The following is a 21,383-nucleotide window of genomic DNA, read 5'->3' as shown; positions in this document are numbered from 1 at the left end:
AAGAAGCACCATATGCAGTTAAATCCCTTTTGTAAAGTGGTTGAAAAACCTGGGTACCAGAGGAAATAACCAGGTTTCCTCAAATGCATTTTTGAGTAGACTTTATTAATGCAAATGCATCCTTGAAACATGGAACTCCTCAGAAAACAGTGGGCCTACTCTCACAACAACATGTACTAAAGAAGCATGACAAAAACACTACAGAGGATTGAGAGTAACATGTTGCTATTTATAGGTTTGACTATCTGAAGTCCAGATACTCTGCTTCAATTAAATGGATCGTTTTATCTTCATCTTTGTGAACACCAAACTGTCCGTTAGCCCATGTTCTTCTGTTTCTGTATGGGACAAAGGTCAGTGTTAACAAAGTATTATTACACAATTTATATATAAAAAAAATCTCTGTCTGGTTTCACTCTCACAGGACCAATGTGCTATTTGCTGGTCTGGGGAACTGTGCCGGGGCTCACTTCTGCAAGCAGACCAAGCACTCTATGGCTGAGGACACATTTAGAGGCATCACAGCAGCCAATCGAAGGGCACTTTCTATGAGGTCAGATGTTCTCAGATGAGAAACCAGGGATTGGGTTTACCCGGCTTTGAAGACTATGTTGTTTCTGAGAAAGCTGCTAATAACCTGGTTCCTTAAAAGCATTCAAACACATTCAGTTTCTATGAAATCCTGCCAGGGATTAAAACAAATAGTTTCAGAAGCTGATTTGAGAAGAAACGCTTTCACTTCTGTTTTGAAGCTGGTTCAAAACTTCAGGTGAAGTTAGTGGAGCTCAGAAGGTGACAGCGAGGTAGCTCACTCTCAACAGTGCACTGTGAAAGCAAAACGAAAGGTGCAACATTTTTATCCAATCACAAAAGTCAGACTATCCCGATCTGAAAGTAATCACATGTAAACACACCCGATGGCCTTCTGGGAGTTTTCACAGATAACTCCACGAAAAGATAAACAAACAATAGCTGTTAAGCTCAACAATTAGGGGTTTTATCTTTAACTAGTGGTCCCTGGAGGAGTGGAAACACATCCTATTGCACAAAGACTGCAAAGAACAGAAGACATTCCTGCATGAAAGCAGATAAGCTTCCCCAGAAGGCCCTCGGCGGACTGCATTAGAAACAGAAGGAGAGGTGCTGCAGAAAGCATTCACATCGAGGGAAGGGGGAGCTTTTTCCATTGTGACCCTCGGAAATTTGGGCGTAACTCATGCATCCTGGATGCATCTTGATAGTCAAGTGGTGCTTCTAGGAGCCACTCGCAGCTGAAAGCAGCTCTTCATGTTTCTGATCTGACCCAGTTATTCAAACACATGGTTTATTTTAACATCAAACGTCAACCTGCCGGTCCGGCTCCGGCGCCGTCAATCTTAGCTGTATTTTTTCCGCTTTCATTAACGCTGCTGCTTTCCTGTGGGACACCCCACTCAAGAAGTTTCGCAAATCAGCCATTTTAGTGAGGATTCAAGAGTTAAAGAAGTAAGTGTGGTTTCAATGAAGCTCTTGTGTACTCATATCTTTCAGTTTTTCTTTACAGAAGTATGTCAAAAGGGTGATTGTGCATAGACGTATGTGTGTGATATAAAGGGAATAAAGCCCAGCTGTGTCTGTGAAGACGTGTGTGCAAAAGCAACTAATTGGTTCCTTTCAGCTTACAGTAAAACTCTTCATGTCAGGCTGGAGTTCACAGAGAGGTGAGTGCAATTGTTGTTCTTATTGCTCCTTTAATAAGAAATAAGCGTTTAAATCCACAGTTCTTCCAGACAGGTGAAGACAGTTAAAATGATGTTAATTGTTGTAAGCATCTTTTTGTGGTAATTCTGTCACAAATGGAAAATTAGAAAATTAACCTTAAAATCCCACTTTGATCATTTTTTTTTATCTAATTCAAAAGCGTTCCCAATTTCTTTTAAAATTATGACGTTTTTTGATTAAATTAAAAGAATATCGTTTCAGCATAGCGGCAAGTTCACCTCACAGAGCAAGCCTGCCCTCATTTCCCATCATCTCCTCACATCCCCAACCTAACATTACCTCTGCAACAAAAACGGCAAGCAATATTGAAGCTATCCAGCCGTCCAGTTTTGAGCTAGATACCAGAAAAACGAAGACATACTGAACCGAAGAACATTTATCACATCCAGAGTTTCTGGTTTGAGGTTACGAGTGAACGTGTGTTTCCAAGCTCTCTCCAGCTAAGACTTTTAGGCAAAATTAATCTTAAATGAAGACACAATTACTGCTTACTTATGAAAAATAATCTCAACTTTGTTAATTTATTTGCATGTGATATGATAAATTCTGAAATACCTGTAGTGCTATATCTACTGACAGTCATGTGATTTTTTTGTCACTTAAGGATTTTTACCGACCTGAATCTTTGTCGGTAAGGTAAAAAATATGTCATCAAAAGTTATAAACAGGATATTGTTAATTCATTGAAAGTTATTTTAGTTAAAAGTTATTTTCCTCCCATAACTTTCAAGTGGGATTTCTAGTTATCCTATGTTGGAAATGTCTTTTATGCATATGAACCTCTGTTGATTGATTGTAAATGCATTATTCTTTCTTGATTGCTTGAAATAAACCATTTCAAATCAAATCAAAAGATTAAAAGCATCTGCACGTTTTTTCTTACGACATTTTTTCTTGTCGATTCCTGATTTCCAATGATCTGGAAAAGTTATACTCAGAAATGCAAATTTTCCTTATCTATGTCCTCCATCATCAGAAAAATGCTACAAAAACACAATTTTAATCAGATTTGGTCTTTAATGAAAAGATCTGTGGCTTAACTTGAAAATATTGTTGGTTTTCTTTTTTAAAAAATGAGAGAATTCTGTGCCCATCTTCAGACCGCTCTTCTGGTTTTTCTCAGTAAAAGCTTTAATTCTGCACATGATCATGAACAATCACTAGTCTGTTTTCTGTTTTCAGATCTTGCGGACACTAATAAAACTTGTCAGATGCTAAGTTCTTCAAAGAGAAATATTAGAGTTTTGTTGAAATCATGTCTAAATCGAACGATAGACTTCTTTTGAGCCCTTCTTTTGGTTTACATAATCGGTGTTGAAGTCAGAGAGGGTGTTTATGAGGATTTAGAAAAAAGGCGAGGTGAGAAAATGCTGCGTCTGGCTCTGTGAGGGCCAGAAAAAATGTGGCAACCCCTTAAGACATAACTCAACTCGACACAGCAGCAGAAGTGTGAAAAGTAACCCACCATCCGTTTTACAGCTTTTTGTTTCAGAGTGTGGAACTGAAAGGAAATAGATCTCACTCAGCAGCTAGGTCAGTGCCATTTAGGCTATTCTTGTCCTGTCTGCTAATTGCTTTATTAGCTCTATAGAGGCAGAGAGATCTCAGCATACAGCTACTTAAAAAAAGCAAAAAGCCTCATCTGGAAGGTTTGTGTAGCTGTCATTTAGAAAGCTGGTGCTTATCTGAGTCACGTTTAGCATTTATTAAGGGCTTAAGATTAAGAATTAATTCATAAAGTGCAGATTAATAACATAAAGGAGAAAAAAAAGAAAAAAAAATCATATCTATGATAATGTGAAGGTCATCTATAGGAAGTTTTGATCCACATCAGTAGAAAATCTGACCAAACAAGAGTGTGGAAGGGAGCAAACTCTCTGTTTAAGCACATTTATAGTTTATGAGTACAAATACGGAGAGTCACACTTGGTGACCCTTTCAAATATCATTAGAAAAACTTATTTTTAAAAGCTATGATGAACTGAGATGCAAAAAAGAAAAAAATGTTTTGATTCATTGAATGAAAAGACAAAAACGTCCTCTGGATTTATGTCTAATTTGAATTCATCTGTTTAAATGCCTCATCAATCAAACGATAGAAAACATATTACTAAAAAACAAACACTGTGTATGTGTTCCCCTGAGGCCATAATCAGCAGAAAAAACATTTTTTTAAATTGATTTTCTCCTAGTTAGGTTGTTAAATAGTTAATTTATGTAAAAAAGGAAAAATGTTACATAATTTAAGGAGAAAACAGTTTTCTTTAATTTTAACAAGTCAGGAAATAATTTTCTCAAGTTTTGTAAACATCAGTGAAACTTTGATGTTTACTGCCTACATTTAATACCACATAGTTATTCCCAAGTTTTCTTACCAGAAAAAGGGGACTAGACTCCACCTCGAGGACCTCTAAAATTTAAAATTTTGGACTTGTGAAGAATGTTTACTTATTTATTGTTCTTTTTAATTTGTGCATATTATTGAAAGATCAAACAAAAATGCCTCTGAAACATATTCACTCTTGTTTCATTTGTAGAAATGCAGTTTTTTAAGGACTATGCTGACAAACACAACACATTGATTCTCACTATAAGTTTTAAGACTTGAAATAAGTATAAATATGGCAAAATTTTTGACTCTTAACCAGAAATAGTGACTTATGAATTGTAACGTGAGCCGGACATGAAGGCAGAAACTACAAACTTGGACTTGTAGTATCTTATCTTATCTTATCTTATCTTATACGTAATTGATACGTTTTTCTTCCATTCGTCGATGTTCTCAGATTTTCGTCGAGGGTTTCAGCCGACGGGTCTTTACTTGAATCTGGTTTTGAGATGTTCACATTTTTTGGTAAGTTGAGAAAAACGCAATTTGTGTTTACTTTACATAGTTTATACGCAAATATAACGTTAAACATATGCAATAGTGCAAGATTTTTGCGAGATGCATACACAAATTTGTGGCTTTCCACAAACGTTCCTTTCCACGCACTCACCACCAGTGTATAACTTCTATACTGCATACACGGTGCACATATTGCGTTAAAATTACATATTTGACTCAGGGATGGTTTTAAATTTAATTTAATTCACTTGCGATATATCTTTTACAGAAAGACCACAACATTTCTTACTTTTTCTACATAATTTCAAGCATAACCAATTTTTATTCATGCAAGATGAACAAATCGTACGTAGCGGCCTTCAGGTGAGGAATAAGACTATAATGCAGTAGGGCTTCTTGACCTTTTGTGACCTTACAACAAACAATATCAAGCCACAAATGAACAATCCCAACTTGTATTTAACTCCAGAATAGGAGAATCTGTTTGTTCATCTCTAATAACAATGAAAGTCTTCTTTCAAAACAAAGTGGGCCAATTCTGATATATCTGCACTCAGAAGCAATAAGACAAAAACATGCCAACATGAAATGCAACACACAGAATAATTTACACCACTAATCCAACAAGCTAATTAGAACAGAACATGCAAGTGGTTCAATCCTGCAACATTCATCTGCTGCGTCTATGAATAAACACACTGATGCCTGCTGGCCAGCCTCTCCATGAATCCGTGAGCTGTGATTGGCTGCGTCGCTGCAGAGAGTCATCTGGCTGCTTGCTGCTGGCTGAGTTTTTCAAAGGGAACGCCACATTACCAGCAGAGAATATCTGTGAAAACTGGGTCAGTGGGTACATTAACATACACAAGACATTAAATGAGGCAACATCTAGGACTGACTTCTTGACTGTCCAATTCAGATGTCAAAATGCTCCACGATTCAGTTTGTGCTCACATCTCAAATGTGCACAGCCGAGAGCTCTACTTCTGTGTGGTGAATGTTGAGGAGAGGTTTCTACATTTCAGAAGAATAATTCACACCTAAGAGAATCTGTGTAATTGGTTCAAAATGAGTGTAATAAACCATTCCCCCTCTGGGATACGCTTTGGTAAAACTCGGGAGATCTCATGAGACTTTGAGGGACAGCTCTGCACTTCTAAATGAGAGATTTAACGCAAGCAGCTGCAAGATTAAGCTGGAAAAGGTGGCTGAAGCAGAGTTCCTAAAGCTCTCTTTCATTTTTATACAAGAAAAAGGAGGATTGTGTAAAATATTCCTAAAATTATTCAGTTTGAAGCTGCAACCTGTCAGTTTAAAGGTAACCACCAGGGGGCAGTGTGGAGCAGTGGAAACCAACATTACCTGTACCTGTGCAACCAGACCTGCTAGCACAACAAAACAATACAATAAATAATAAAGGAAAGGTAATAGCATACTAATATTAAAACACAGCTGATTTTTTTACGAGGCAAAAACAAGTTTTTACTAATAAAGTAAATCTGACCTTTACCTTGACGAGCAGGGAATTGAGGTTATTAAAAAACAAGTGCTTTAATTAAACAATAAAATGTAGGACTTTAATTTAAATAAAGACAATAAAACAGATTATAGATTCTCTCTTTTTTCCATTTCTCTCAATTACAGGTTGTGACCATAGCTGGCCTTAAAACACAAAGTTGAACCTCAAGTGGTGCGTAATGTTTGGTTTGAAACATCTGCCTGTTATACAAGAACACCCACACTGCGAAAACCGTCTCCGTTTTCTTAGAAGAGTGAAAGTGTAAAAAAAACTGTTATACAAACACTGGAAGACAGTGCTGGAGAGAAAAGCATGAAGAATATATGATTCTTGTACCAAAATTGGAGTTTTATGGCATTATAAATATTACTAATTGCAGATTTTTTAAGCATTCTTCTCACAAATTGTTTTTCTTTGTTTATTAAAGATTATTCAACCATGTAAAGTGAACCCCACCCACACAGCTGAGGAGATTCCCCTGGGTCAACCTAAAACTGTCTTTATTTTGACACCATCTTAACCTCATTCTCAACCCGTAGAACAGCTTGAACTCCCACTGCAGCTACAAGCCAACCAGTAAAGCTTCACCCACTCCCAGCACTCCACAGCTGACCCTTGGCATTCCTACCGTCTTCAAAGAAGACGTCCTCCGCTTCCTCTCGCATCATTTCATCCAGGTCATCCTCTGCAATGTTGGTCATAGCCATCACTCCTCCTCTTCTTCTCTGCAGCGTCTCCCCTCAAATCTGTGCTTCACAGAGCGACTGGGCTGTAAAATGAAATCAACTCCAGTCCGGCCAACTTGCTCCAGGCAACAGTCCGATCACCAGCAGGCTCCTCACACGAGTGGGAGACAACTGGGACTGAGCTCCAGCTCTGCTGCACGGCGGTGCTCACGTCAGGTGGAGTGTGTGCGGATGGGGAAGAGCAACCCCGGCGACCTTCACTGGGTTTCAGCAACAGCCCTGATTTCCTAACATCCTGTGCAAAGCTGAAGTGAGAGCGAACTGTTTGGAGAGCACTTGTATGAGTGAGTGTGCGCATGTGTGTGAGTGAGTACAGTATGGGGAGGGTCAGTGGTGTGTGCATGTCCTAATGTGGAATATGGCTCTATAGTGAGTCAGCTCGAGCGCCTGCTGATTAACAGGAATAATTAGCTTCTGTTCTGTCGGCCAGCAGGGACATGGAAAGAAGGTGTGAACGTCTGTGCTTTTGGGTGTGTGCATGACATGTTTGATGACACAAGAAGCTGGACCTGCCATGCATTACCAGTTCACACAAAAAATGAAGCAATAGTCATCTTTGTTTTTATTGATTCAAATTTAGTCCATTTAAGAAGAGTCATGGCAGCTGATTATGTAGCTGAAAACCTCTTCAGCTTTGTTCACCCTCATGGGTTCAATGGCCTCTTCCAATGAAATGTCTACGTAAACCAGGGGTGTCAAACTCAATCGCACAAGGGACCAAAATCCAAAACACTTGTATTAAACACTCTACAAAATAAATTTTGAAAACTTTCAAACTTTAACTTTTTAACATAATTATGAACTATATTTATAGCATTACCTGCAGTAATGCTAGTCTAAAGGCTGTAAGCTGAATTTGGCCGCTAAGATGCTAGTGGTGATAGCAGAAAATAGTGAAATTGATAGCCAGCTAAAATATTGGCTAAATGCCTAATTAGCCTTAAAAAAAAGAAAAAAACTTCTGTTATGCAAAACAGCTAGCATGTAGCTGGAAAAAAATAGCTAAACTTCAAAATAGCCTGAAAAACTAAAAAAAAGCCTAAATTAGCCAAAACAGATAGGATGCTGCTGAAATATAAGGTAAACTCCAAAACAGCCTAAAACAGTCTTAGCAGATGTCAAAATAGTCAAAAAAAACTATCAGAATGCCAATTTTTAAAACATTAAAACCGTAACTTTTTAATATAATTGTAAAAACTAAAAACAGGCAGGAATATTATTCCAGAATAAATCAACTTAAACCCTGACTAACTTTCATCATTTTCCTCTCCATAAAAATACATTTTGTCAAAATTATACAAGTTAGAAATGATAACATCGGGCCATTAATAACAATAAAATAAAATGATCTGGTGGGCCGGATATAATTACCCGGAGGGCCAGATCCGGCCCCCGGGCCTTGACTTAGACACATATGACGTAAATGCATGTTTTTGGATTCTACAGGTTTCTGGATTCCACATTCAAAACTTTCACATACATGCATAGCTACACATGTTTCTTTTGGGCTCTACGCACAAAACGTGCGTCCACTGAACCCACGTTGAAAGTTAAACCAGGTCAAACATTAACCAATCAAGGAATCAGATTTGGTAGTAACATATAAATGGCGTCCCTTCCAATTCTCTTCCAATATCTACTATTAAAAAATAGAAAAAGAAGAAGCCCCTCCCTGCTTGTTTAGTATGAACACCCTGAGCTAAATGTGCATTCATGTGTATGTAGCATGTTGTTGAACCCATTCACTCCATACTCCTCAGAGTGAGACAGATTGAAGGTCCTTTCACACCAGAAAATTTGATCCAAACCACAATTTTTTTCCTGAGATGACCTTTTTACTACATTTGACAGCTTTCCTGAACTCCGATGGGATTTTTGAACAGACAACCTCTTGGCTGCCGTTTGTTTGCCAGTGAACTTTGGTGCAGTTCATCATTTGGGTGAAAACAAGCAGACGGTCCAGTGACCAAATGAGAGGGATTCAAGAAAAGATGTTTGGTGAAGGGCCACAGATTCCATACAGCTAAAACAGAAAGGAGTCAAAAAGTCTTACCACATTGGCAGATTTTCTTTGATTATTCAACATCTGCCAATGGACAAAGAAAAATGGTCTTACCAAGAATTCTTATCTTGAGGGAAAAAATCGAAATCACCAAGACATATTTTCTCAAGCTAAGATAATTTTGCAATTGAAAAACTTTCGTCATAAGGACAAGGTTTTTCTTACGAGACATAATAAAATAAATAGACATTTTTTTTCTTGAAACAAAAGTCATTTTGCTTTCTCAAGATTTCGTTTTTTCAGTAAGCAAGAAAAAAAGGATACAACTCGGATCTCAAGAACACATATCCTGCAGATGTTACAAAATGTCTTGTCAATACAAATGGTGCCGCAAAAAAGCGGTGGTGCTTATCAATAGTCCAATTATCTAAAGTTCTTCTTCTTTCTTTCTTTCTCGTATAAGACAGTGCATTCACCTCCAGTCTGGGCTGGTGTCCTGCTGTGTGTTGCCCTCAAGGGAAAATACTCAACAGGACCTACCTATAATCCCATAAGTATTTGTTTTGGGATTTTCAGACTTGAAGGAATGACTTATTCAAAAATTCAGCTCTTGAGGACAACCTGTCAGCCCTAAAGGGATTTCCCACGAAAGGAAGAGGACAACTCTGTCTCCATTTCCAGATAACCTTTGGTGTGACCTGAACACTTCTGGATGAATTCCAGTGGCAGACGACCAACCTTGAGAATGAACGATTTAATACTGAGTTGTCATGTGTGCAAAAAAGCACTAAAAGCTGTTTAGAACAAGCACATTGCTACACTGTGAAGTCTCCCTATCATTGAAAAACATTTCTAACCTCACTCCAAAATTAAGGATTAGCAGCTATTAACCTATCTGTAGTAGAAAGTCAGGGGCGGAGCTAAGGGGAGAGCAACTTTTGAGTCAATATTAGTCTAATTATTGACAAAAATAAAAAAAAATCAAGCCTCTTTAAGCATTGCAAAAATAACTAAAGTAATATTTTTAAATTAAATCAATAACAATAAGTGATCCTTTCATTTGTAGTGGGCGTCCACTCTGGTGTTGTGCCACCACTCCAAAGTCTAAGGGCCAAATTTAAGACATCCACTGTGTTTGATCTAGGGCATAAACTGCTTACAAGATGAGAGAAGCTCATTACAATTACAAATTACATTCAATTTCATGGATTGTTTCTGCTGCATTTTACACATGATCAGATGTTTGACGAGTTGTGAATTTAGTGGAGTCTTCATCTTGAAAACATAGATGTCTTCTTCAAGTTCCATTATAAATGATTGAGCAGCTGCTGAGCTCTCTTGTCAGGACCACAGAGGTATCTCTTACTCCTGCACATTCAGAGGGAAAGTTGAGAGCATTATCAAAGGCTGTCTCTCAAATTAAGATAGCAGTTTATATGGCAGCTGGTTTCAAGACGATTATGCTGCTTGGTTTGTTATTTACCCTTTAATTAAGTGGTGCAGATAAGTAGCAATTTATCAACGAAAGTCGCAATGTTAAGAAATATGTCAGGATAAATAGGATTACTATTGACAGCTTTATTTTGTGGTTTGTAAAACTTTTGAAATCTGTTTTATGAGATTTTATTTTAGAGGAAAAACGTATAATTCACAATTTTAATAAAGAAGAATTTTTGGATATTTATTCACAGATTTTCTTTTTAGCCCTACATTCCTTTGAAGTTTTATTTAATGATCAATTCCAATGAAAATTGTGTGTTTTTAACGTGTTCTTGTGGCCTTAGGACGTATATTAAGAAAATTAAGCTTCTAGTTGCATTTATGAGTTTTTTTTTATTTTATTTTTTTGTTTAAACTGTTTGTGAAGTAGAAAGTAGGCTTAATGGGCCATAAGCTCCTTACTTCCCTCTGCAACGGTGAGGGGAAATGGGGATGGGGTTGCTCAATGCCAACAATCCCATCCACAACTCGACACAGATTTTTTTTAACTTTAGCTAAAAACAGCATAATCATAATTAAAAGACCACTGGGAACACTCCTACAATAGACAGAAAGATGATTGGGGTGGGACCTTAGAGAAACAGACACTAGATTTAGGTTTTCACATAATCCCACTTCCTGTCAATACTATGTACTTCCTCATGCTGACCTTTCTTAGACAAATTAATTCAAGAGAATCTGGCTATGGGTTAAAGAAGAGACTAGAGTTGTCAGGATCCAGGTAAAAGGTTAGGGCAGGCAGCAGGAAATCAAAGAAGAAGCAGGGTCCAAAAAGAAACGCTCGGTAATGCAGGCAAGGTAGCACAAACAATACTTCGCACTGATTAAGGCTCTGTGCAGTCCTTAAGCATCATGTGGGTGATTGTCAATGAGTGGAAGCTGAGCGGCATCTGGGAAGTGTGTGCTGGGGTTGATGGGAGACGTAGTGTTAAAACTCAGGAGACAGCCACCGCGGTGACCAGAGGGGGAGATAGAGCCCAGACTCCTAAAGACTAAACCTCAAGCGGAAAATAACTGTAATCAAATTCATTTTCAACAAAGCAAGTCTAGACAAGTTTCTTAAAATTTCTTCTATTAAATGTAGTCATAAAAATCAGCACACTGTATACTAGGGGTGTGATTTGGCAAGAGTCTCATAAATAATTAATTAACCATCGTCTTGTCAGGATTTTAAATTGATACAAGGATAGAGAAAAACAAAATATTGAGATATATCATTGTAATTCCCCCCTACACCACTGCTGTATACTCAACGTGAGTATTTCTGAGTCTGCACATTTAACCATCCTTGACTGCAACCAAAACCAAGTCCACTGCACTCTATTTCCAGAAGTAACCAGTCAGGTAACTTTTTCTATTTCTGATAGATCTTTTCATTCTTAGTATTTGCAAGTATTATGACACAACTGGAGAAACTAAAGGTAAACAAGTGCTGTGTGGCAACAAGAAATCAATCTGCAATAAAATTATTCTGTGCAAGACAGACATATTGCAGAGTAAAATGGCACCAAAGGTTGTCTTGCATTTAGTAATAAATGCCATTTTAAGTTCAATTTTGTAGAAAAAAAACAACAGAGGAGACTATTTTTCATTTTCAGATTAGCCTTTCGGTGGTAATAGAGGAGACACTTGAAAAAGTAAGGAGGTAAATCAGAAACACAATGACACATGCAAAGCAAAGTCTACTATCTGATGCAGCTTCATCCCACTCCCATCTGTTCACTGTTATTACCATCTCATGTTCTGTTACCTCATGAGTCATGTACAAGGCAAGTTTTAATCGAAACCCGTTTGTGTATTTCACAGTAATGATTCCACTTTTAAAATAAAATCTCATTTTTTTCCTGTAACCATGAGCTGTTTTTTTCAGGTGCTAGAAAACAAGCTTTTTCTGCATTTCTGTTATTATCGCTTCCTCTGAAATGAACTTTATGCTTCAGGAAATCCAGACCGCTGGGATGCAAACACACTTGTACTTCAATCAAACAAAGTTGAGCGCTCTCCTATGTTGTCACAAACGCACACAAACATGTTTGTTCCTCTGCTGAGAGCACAATCAGACCCGCTCGGTACAATAGTCTTGTTTAAATGTGGAGAAACAATGGCACTCTTTGGAGTCTGAACCAAGCCAGATGATGAGTATCCCATGGGGACGAACGGGCGGCTTTTGCCTCCTACACATCCACTCCACTGACCCTGAAAAAGTGCGTCTGTACACCGCCTGTTGCTGTGGCCTTGACCATCGCTTATTTGCATAGAGATGGTAATTGGTTAGCATCTAGGCTCATTCTGTGACGGGAAAGGAGTTTGCAAGGACAGAGAACAAGGATCATTTAAAAAATCCCACCAACATGACTACCAGCATACTTTATTTATCACCACTTATGTGCTGAAAAATGTGTCTGCCATGACTCATCAAATGTACAAAGGTAACAAAAAAAAATCTATTTTTTTTCCTTTTAAATGGCTCTACAATCATAAAAAACATGTGTTTGGAGGATGAACAACAAGAAAGAATGTCAGGGTTTAGTAAAAAAAATCTAATGCATAAGAGCAATTTTTGTTATCTTTTGATGCACAGGGAAATACGAACATGAGGGCTGCCTTTGTGGTCAGTTGTCAGATAAAGTCTGGATTTTTCCTCTCCCTTTTAGGATTCGGGGAACATAGTCCAATTTTGAAAAAAAGATGAAAAGCTATCAGAACAACTTAACCACGATAGTTTTGACCAGACTCTGCTATCTATGGATTACCTTTCACAGCCAGCACTCAAGTTGCACGGATGGAGAAGATGAATGGATGTAGTGTCATCTTTTGGTGGTGGTAGTGTGATGGTGTGGGTGGAATCTTATTCACTGGAAATCGGCTATTTGAGACCAAACTGGCTGGTCTGCTGGAAAGACTGGTCAAAACTCCACAAGCCACAGAAAGTTTAAGGATAATTTTGACTTTAGAGACCACTAAATTGACTTCCAGACCAGTTTGGTTGCAGAAAAACTTAAGATCAAAACCAGGTTTTCAGGTGCAAACTTTCACCTTTGCTGCCTCACTCTTGTTTAACCCCAGAATTTTATAAAATATTTACATAATTTTCAGCATGTTGAAATTTTCCGAGTGTTGGGTCCCTGGATAAAGTCTCACATGTCCCAGGAATGGGTGGACCAAAGACCAAATCTCTAGTATCACTTATTTATTTATTTATTTTTTTCTTTTTTGTTCTCAAATTCCTAATTTTTTAATAATTTTCGAGCATGTTTTTAGGATCTTCCTTTGTTCTTATTTTCCATTGTATTACATAAACCACTCTCTAAACTATTACTCTAATTTATCACGTGTTGTCATATTTTGATCAATTTTTCATGACAAACACTTTTTATTGGGTATTTTATATCAGGTAAAAATGACCCGTCAAAAGTGATGGTGTAGCTTTTTATAGCAAAAGTATTCCAGGGTTAAATAAAAATTCTAAGAAGTTTATGCACTCTGACCACACGATCACAAAGTATAAATAACAAAAAAACAAAGTGCCCAAACACACAGGATGCAGAATAACAAAACCTTGATAAAACAACTCTTTCAAGTGCAAAGAACTTATGTAAGTTTGTCCTGCAACACTATGTAACCCACCGCACAAACACACACAGATAGAAGCATTTCACTTCCACTGTTTTATGTCAGATGGACTTTTTCTAATGACACAACATTTTTCTCCCTCTTCCATCATTCCTGCTCAGCCCCCTCCGCCCCGTGTCTCTGCTTTTTCAGAAGGACAGCAGAACGGGATGGTTGTGAAAGGGCGACTGGTTGCCCGGGAAACAATAAAGAGGGCATTGCGTATAAAATCCAATTTGCCATGGCGCTCTCTGACTCATTGGAGGAGCACATGTTCAAGTTTCTTTGTGTGTTTGTGCCGCATGTTTTGTTCTTAATGGAAGATGCCGACAAACTACAGCCCTCCCGAGACATCATTACGGATGTTGACCCACATTTGTTTTTACAACTTTAGATGACTGTAAAGAAAGAAACCAAACAATTTACAGATAAATGAGGGATTTTCTCATTTGTTTGTTCATTCATCATCATAAAACACCATAAAATGAATGAAAATTGAGTAGTACTTAAACAAAAATGTTTTTACATTTCAGAATAAAAGTCCATGAACTCCTAAATATTTAAGGAAACTTTTACTGTTAATTAAAATCCTCAAGAAGCACAAAGATATGAATGAAGCCAGTAAAAAATGGGCTAAAAAGTAGAAGTGAATACCTACTGTATGCATATCTCTTTGTCTTTATGTGGTGGAATGTCTTGGCTCTGCGATGCATCTTGTCAAAGGCAGCTCCAGGCCAAAACCTCCTTTAATACTGTCACCACTGTTTTTTATTTATCTCTGAGCTCTCTAGCTGTCTCTCCCTGCTGCTATTGTAGTCCTCTGTCTTGCTTTCACAATTGGATCCTTTTCTCCTGTTCAGCCCCTCATCCTTTGCTTTTCTAATTCCGTTCCAGAGAGCACCGAGGGCATCAGACAATGACCGCGATACAGCCGCCACTCGCCAGCTGTGCAGGCTGTCACGGCAGAGACAGCAGCACCAATGTGTGGTGGGCTGCCGCCGCCGACACCGCCGCCGGGTACACCTGAAGGAGGTTAATGACACGCTTGTAAGCTTTTCCAAAGGGAATCTGCTTGTCAGTTACTCGTTTCAGATATTCTCATCTACAGTTGTGCTCATAAGTTTGAAGAAATTATGATTTCTTAGTCATTTTTCATAGAATATGAATGATAACACAAAAGCCTTTTTCTTCAACTCTTAGTTAGAGGTTGGATGAAGCCGTTTATTGTAAAAAAAAAAAAATCTGTTTACCCTTTTTAACTCATAATGACAACAGAAACTCCACAAATGACCCTGCACAAAAGGTCTTGAGGTTTCTGAGCTCTCAACAGATACCTTAACCAGTGTTGCCCTGGCATTTCTGGATCCTGAGTACCGGGGAAAGGTAAAGAAACAAAAAAAATCTACGGGAAAAGGTAACCGAACTATTTAAAACAGGAACGGGATATAAGAAGATATCCAAGAAACAGAGAATGCCAGGCAGCAGTGTTCAAACGTTGACTGAAAAATAAAAAGAGGCCATTATTCATATTTAATGAAAAATGACCAAGAAATCCCAATTTCTTCAAGGATATTAAACATATTAGGACAACTGTACATAATTCAGGAAGTTCTCAAAATGATTCTGCGCATTAGGCTTCACTTTTAGAGCAGAGCTTCAATGAATTTAAAAAATATTTCACGTCCCTATATCCTTTTCCGACCCAATATTATGCTTTTTGCCAGCAGCTGCAATATAAACCCACATTTACACGCTGCGGGAATCAGATCACACCACATGTTTGACTGTTAATATGCCGCAGCAGCCAGCAGGTCATTCGATATTTCATAATCCGTCACTATATTTGACAAGGAGACATTTTCCTCGTGGGGGCATCCAGGCAGCAGATGGGGAGATTTTGCAGCAGGGTGGGGCAACCAGGGCGGCAATGTCTCTAAGAAAAACCACAGCTTCCTCTCCCACGCTGCCCATTTCATCACTATTTGTAGCCGACACCTGTTTGATGGACAAAAGGGGAAGTCAGTTTTAAAAAATAAAAGAAACTTTAAGTTACTAGTCAAAGCTAAAGCTCCGAGCAGCTTGTGTCGGTGTAAAAGTTGCATCCATCAGTTTTTACAAATGCAAGACGGATGCATTGATAAGTTTTAGCCATTTGTACCAATAAAATAAAAAGAAAAATAATCTGCAGGGAGGAGTTCAATGTTTCTGAGAAGCTGGGTGGAGATGTAAGGGAAGGTTGAGCAATAGTGTGTAAAACAGCACAAATTTCCCTTTTTATAGCATCTATAAATGCACGTGTGCTTCAACTTCTGTACACGATTACGGGATGGGAGGGGGGGGGGTCAAAGGGATGACAGGACCATTTGACACATGACGTCCTTCTGCTCTGATTCTCAGAGGAATTGGAGCAGCTGGAGGAAACCTTCCATCAGATCATCATGCTTGAGAACGTCTAAAAATCCTGAAATGAAGCCATACTTTTCTTTTAAGAATATTTAAAAATCATCAATGAACTAAAAATCAACTACTTTTTTGTCATCAGAACTTTACTTTCCCACAGATTTATCTGTAAAGTCAAAATATTCATAATTTTATAAAACTGCAAGACTCTGGATAAAAAGAATCCATCAGTATTGGAAGGATTTTTTTTCTCCCGCATCGTTTCATTGAAGGTCAGCCTTTCGCTCTCACATGTAGGAACACATACCCGCGCTCGTGCTATTGTGGCAAACTGGCATCTCCGTGAGAGTAACTGACACCATTTAAAGCGACATCTTGGACACCATGAGACAGACAAAGAAAGCTGGCGTCCAACCGCAGTGACAGAGGAACCATGAGCTCATAGGGCTGAGTTAGCCAGTTCTCGCTGGCTTTGATTTACTCCAGTTTTCAGTAAAAAATAATAATATTCATGCCCTTGAATTGCACGGTTAGTTGCAGTGCAATCTGCAAATCCCTTACTTGGGTTTTTTCAAAGTTCATAGATTCTCTTGGGCTGTTTATAGAAATAAAAGAATGCAGAAGTTTTGACATGGTTGTGTTTTACTGACCACAAGTCAGCTTAAAAAAACATTGAAGATGAACTTTATCCATCTTCTCATTTTCTCCTGAGAGCTGTTGATCAATTGTTTGCTCCCTCACAGTACTGAGGTCTTGGGTCAGACCTGGCGCCCGTTCAGAGGCTGGGCAGAAGTTACTCTGATGGAGGACATACATAAAGAAAACTAAGCTTAAAGTTACATTTTTGAGTATTTCTTTATTCAAATTGTTGTGAATTTCTGATGAACTGCTGCAGCTCTGCAAAAACTGTCCAAGAAAGCGATACGGGTTTTTTCAAATTTGGGCTAAAAACGTCAAAATAATTAAAAGACCACCAGGAAACGCTTTAAAAATAGGTGATCGGAGTGGGAATTTAAAATACACATCCTTGAACCTTATTTCATCATCAAATTCATGCATGATATTCAAGCTATAGTGCAGGAGTGTCAAACTCAATCGCAGGGGGGGCCAAAATCCAAAACATACCCTTAGTTCACGGGCCGAACAGGATAAACTTTTATTTAACACACTAAAATATTTTTTTTTAAACTTAAAAAAAACATAACTTTTTTAACACAGGTATGGATTATAACAGGATGACATATTATTCTGGAATAAATCAACTTAAATCTTGAAAAATTTTCAATATCTTAGACGCCGTAAAAATATATTTTATCAAAATTTTACAAGTTAGAAATAAATATTAAAAGAAAAAAAACACTCAAATTGTTTATGCTACCTGTGAAAGATAACATCGGGCATAATAACAATAAAATAAAAGAATTTAACAGTCTTACACTTTTTTATTTAAAAATGCAAAAATTTAAAATGTATAGCTAACTACTTTTTGTAATTTAAAGCTGTTTTTAATTTTCTTCTTAATTTATCTGAATTTAAACTTTCTTCTTTCTTTTATTTTGAAACTTTTTAGTTCACCTAAAGGCTTTGTAACGTACTATATAAATAAAGCTTCATTCATTAAAAAATTGCAAACTTTGGTCAATCAAGATGAATTAAAGATGAGGTTTTTTTTTTTTTGTGATTTTGGTTCAAACACTCTCATTCAGCTGTATTACAGTTGACATTACATCCAGTATGTTGTAATGCAGTTTTGCAGTGCTACATCTGTGTATCTTTGACTGTTTCTAAATGCATTTGCATGTGTGCGTGATCACTGCATGTGCTTTTTGCTCTCAGCTCTCTCCATCTCTGTGTTCATAAGCAGCCCACGCTTAGCCCTGTTTGTAGACTTTATGGTGTGAAATTACAGAAAAAGGGCCAACACGATTTCACTTGAGTGCTAAAACCCTGAAGCTGAAATGGAAAAGGAGAAGAAAGTAAAAAAAATGATAATAAGAAAAGAAGGCAGAGTGAGCAACATTTCCAGCTAAGGCAGTAGGTTATTTCCACCGATGGAGTCGAACTTCCCAAAGACGCATCCTGCATTGGCGGCCGAAGCTACAGTGGTGAGGAGGCGCGTTGCTATGGAGTGGGATGATTTTCAGAGCGGAGTACGGGTAATAAAGATCTGGAGGAGGGGAGGAACTGGAGAGAAAAGGGAGGAGAGAGGAAAGTCAAGGGGCAGAAGGAGAAAATGAAAGACAAGAGAAGCAATCGAGTAAATGCATGGAGGGCAGAGGTGAAGACTGGGGGATGAGCAGGAGAGAGGATGGAAGAAAGAACGCCAAGGGAAGGAGGTCACAGGGAAATGATGATACCATTTCGTCAAGTGGTTTATTTTGATTGTCTCTGTTATTATTTCGTGCAAAAACACAAGATAAACATGAGGGAGGTGCAGCCTTTTGCCTGCTTGAGGGAGCAGCTATTTTCATCCAGACTCTTAAATCTGTCAGAGGATCCGGAAACCTTCTCTTTGCCCTCCAATAAATAATAAAACAATGAAAGAAAAGATTGGAGTCCTTTCAGGAAGAACAGTTCCCCTTAATACACATTGTAGATCGAAGCTGCTTCACTTCCCTCTGAGTGTTAATGAGGACTAAAACAGAGGGCTGTGTTTATACTTGTCATCACATGAGCTTTGTGTGGACGCCCTCTGCTGGTGATTTTTAGAACTGACGAAATAAATAATTTAAATATTTTATCTTTCATAACACAGGCTGGGGTGTAAAAAATGCGGTTCACATTTATACTAAAGCAGAAAGTCTTAAGTCAAAATCACCTTCAAAAATGTTTGGAGTCATTGTGTGTTTTGCAACAAATCTCTCCAGTTTTATCTTTTTTTGTGTGTCTGGAGGTCAGAACATATGAACAAATGATTTTTTTTGGTAGTTGTTGATTATTCTTCACATATTATACACACATTTTATGCTTTATTTTTCACTTTTTCATTATTCTTTCTTTTTTTTTTTGAAAATGTTGCATCATGTTTGCACTTTAACATTTTGAAATCTCTATTTTTTCACTGTCACAAACAAATATTATTATTATTATATATATTGTGAAAAATCTGTTTATTTAATAGAGTGAAGATGTTTTCAAGTCCAGCATGCAGACCAGACCAACATCCATGAGAGATAAATGTCGTTTGTTGATTCTGCTGACAAGAACACTAAGAGGTTTTCAATGTCAAAAGGACGTGGAGAAATGAACCCACTTCTTAAAGTGGTTAAACTGTGTGCACACCCTCTCATGACACTGTGAAGGATGGAGTGGATGTGGAAAGTGGATGGGTATTATGAATTATGAGGCAGTTCATGGCCTAAACCTCAAGACAAAAATCCTCATTTAGAGCAGAAAATATGATTTGTGAAGCCTTTTTTTTAGCTTAAAATTGTTGGCAAAAAATTGACAACAACCTCCACGGCCTTTTATTAATTTAATTTGTGTCCACTTTAATTTTTTGTTTAATCAAAGCAGCTCACATTCTTATTCTTAGCTAAGGAATGATATAAAACACAGCTATAAATTCAATGCCACCACTCTGAATTGACCTCTAAAAAGTGCCCCCATTACCAGATACTGGTGCTAATTAACACAGGACAGAGCTACTCAAAGATTTTAGCCTGAGGAGAAAATCAATAACCCGTGTTTACCTCTTTAAGAAGCTAAAACAAAAGCAACGCAGTCAGATTAAGAGGCTGAATGAAAGAATGCTTCCCAGCAGAAAACAACAGCAAGACTTTGAGTTTTTCCAGCTAAAATGTTGGAGGGATTTATTGGATTATGTTGCATAATGTTTAATGATAAGTAGCTTTTTTTGAAGCCATATGTGAACAACTTGCTTCCAAATCACTGGAGCAGATGTAAACAGCAGGAAAATAGCAAGAAAGTGGATGTTTCTCCAACTATTCAAACAGGTCTGTCTGGAGGATTTGCAATATAGATGCAAAAGTTTAAAAATGATTTTTGAATAAACACACGTTTTATTGCACTTTTGACACATTCAGACTTGTATGTGCAATTTCTATAAAAACCAACATGTTTAATGTATTAATATACTTAACACATTTGTTTTTAGGGCAAAAGAAGAGTTTCTCAGTTCAATTTTGACTTGATGTAATCGCTTAAAGTAAGCTAGTTTAGAAAAAAAAAGCAGAAAAGATGACACAAAAGCCTAATTCAGGACATAAACACTACATCTAAGTTAGAATCCACTTACGGTTGAAGTTCCTGCGGCAGACATAAGGCCTCCAGGGTCGGTTTCGGATCCATTTCAGGCGTCGATGCAGCTCCATATTTCCAACCAGTGTAAACTCCACTCACCCATTAAAAAACAGAACCCTTTTTCCAGAGCCCATCCCCAAGACAGATACCCGCTCCAGAGCATCAGCAGCTCCAAATGTCACTTTTACGAGTTAGAGGCCTTTAAAAAACAAACTGGAGTTGAAGACCTCCTGCTGTTCTGAAAGGTGCATCTATGTTTCCCTCTCTACTGCTTTATATTTTATGTATGAGATGGTGGAACCCAACTCCTTCACGTCTGGGGAGATACACGGCCTCTCCCGGGGTAAAGAGCGGCTATCGACTAGCAGGATCTGAGGAGCACATTCAGGGGAAACTTGACACCTAAGTAGGTCGGATAGACAGATGAAGAAGCTGAGGCCTAGACACTACAAAACACCAACCACAAATTCTTATATGCTTCAGAAATATACTTCTAAACCATCTACTATTGGAAAGAAACAAAAAAAACTCCACAAATGGCAAGATAGTTTTAACATGTAAATGAGAAAACCTAATTTTAACCTTTTCTACAAACGGTCGATGTGGCTGTATTCCAAGATATTATACTCTGTGACTCGATCTAGAGGAGTTCCTTCAAGAGTGGAAACATTAGGAGACTTTGGTCTTGCAAACATTTAGGTTCAAATGTCTGGGGAAGAGGACAGTGTCATC

The 21,383-nt window shown here is 37.8% G+C and overlaps 2 protein-coding genes across 4 annotated transcripts in view; one reads left to right on the top strand and one right to left on the bottom strand.

The window, feature by feature from the left end:
• Positions 1–20,825, bottom strand: part of ripor2 (RHO family interacting cell polarization regulator 2) — a 71,134-nt gene extending 50,309 nt beyond the window's left edge. Inside the window, exon 1 of one of the 3 annotated variants that reach the window (XM_024294475.2) lies at positions 20,647–20,825. In XM_024294475.2, coding sequence (XP_024150243.1) covers positions 20,647–20,722 — 76 coding nt within the window. In that variant the 5' untranslated portion in view covers positions 20,723–20,825. Of the gene's footprint in view, positions 1–6,756; positions 7,290–14,646; positions 14,787–20,646 lie in introns of those variants that run through there. The other 2 variants (XM_024294482.2, XM_024294466.2) reach the window with 2 other exon arrangements.
• adnp2b (ADNP homeobox 2b) overlaps positions 1–21,383 on the top strand; it is a gene marked incomplete in the record, with an annotated part of 705,870 nt that overhangs the window by 318,583 nt on the left and 365,904 nt on the right.

This window comes from Oryzias melastigma, linkage group LG11 (assembly GCF_002922805.2).
Source record: "Oryzias melastigma strain HK-1 linkage group LG11, ASM292280v2, whole genome shotgun sequence".
In the NCBI taxonomy this organism is placed as follows: domain Eukaryota; kingdom Metazoa; phylum Chordata; class Actinopteri; order Beloniformes; family Adrianichthyidae; genus Oryzias; species Oryzias melastigma.
Note: the sequence above shows the minus strand (reverse complement) of the source record. Positions and strands in the feature narration are given on the sequence as shown.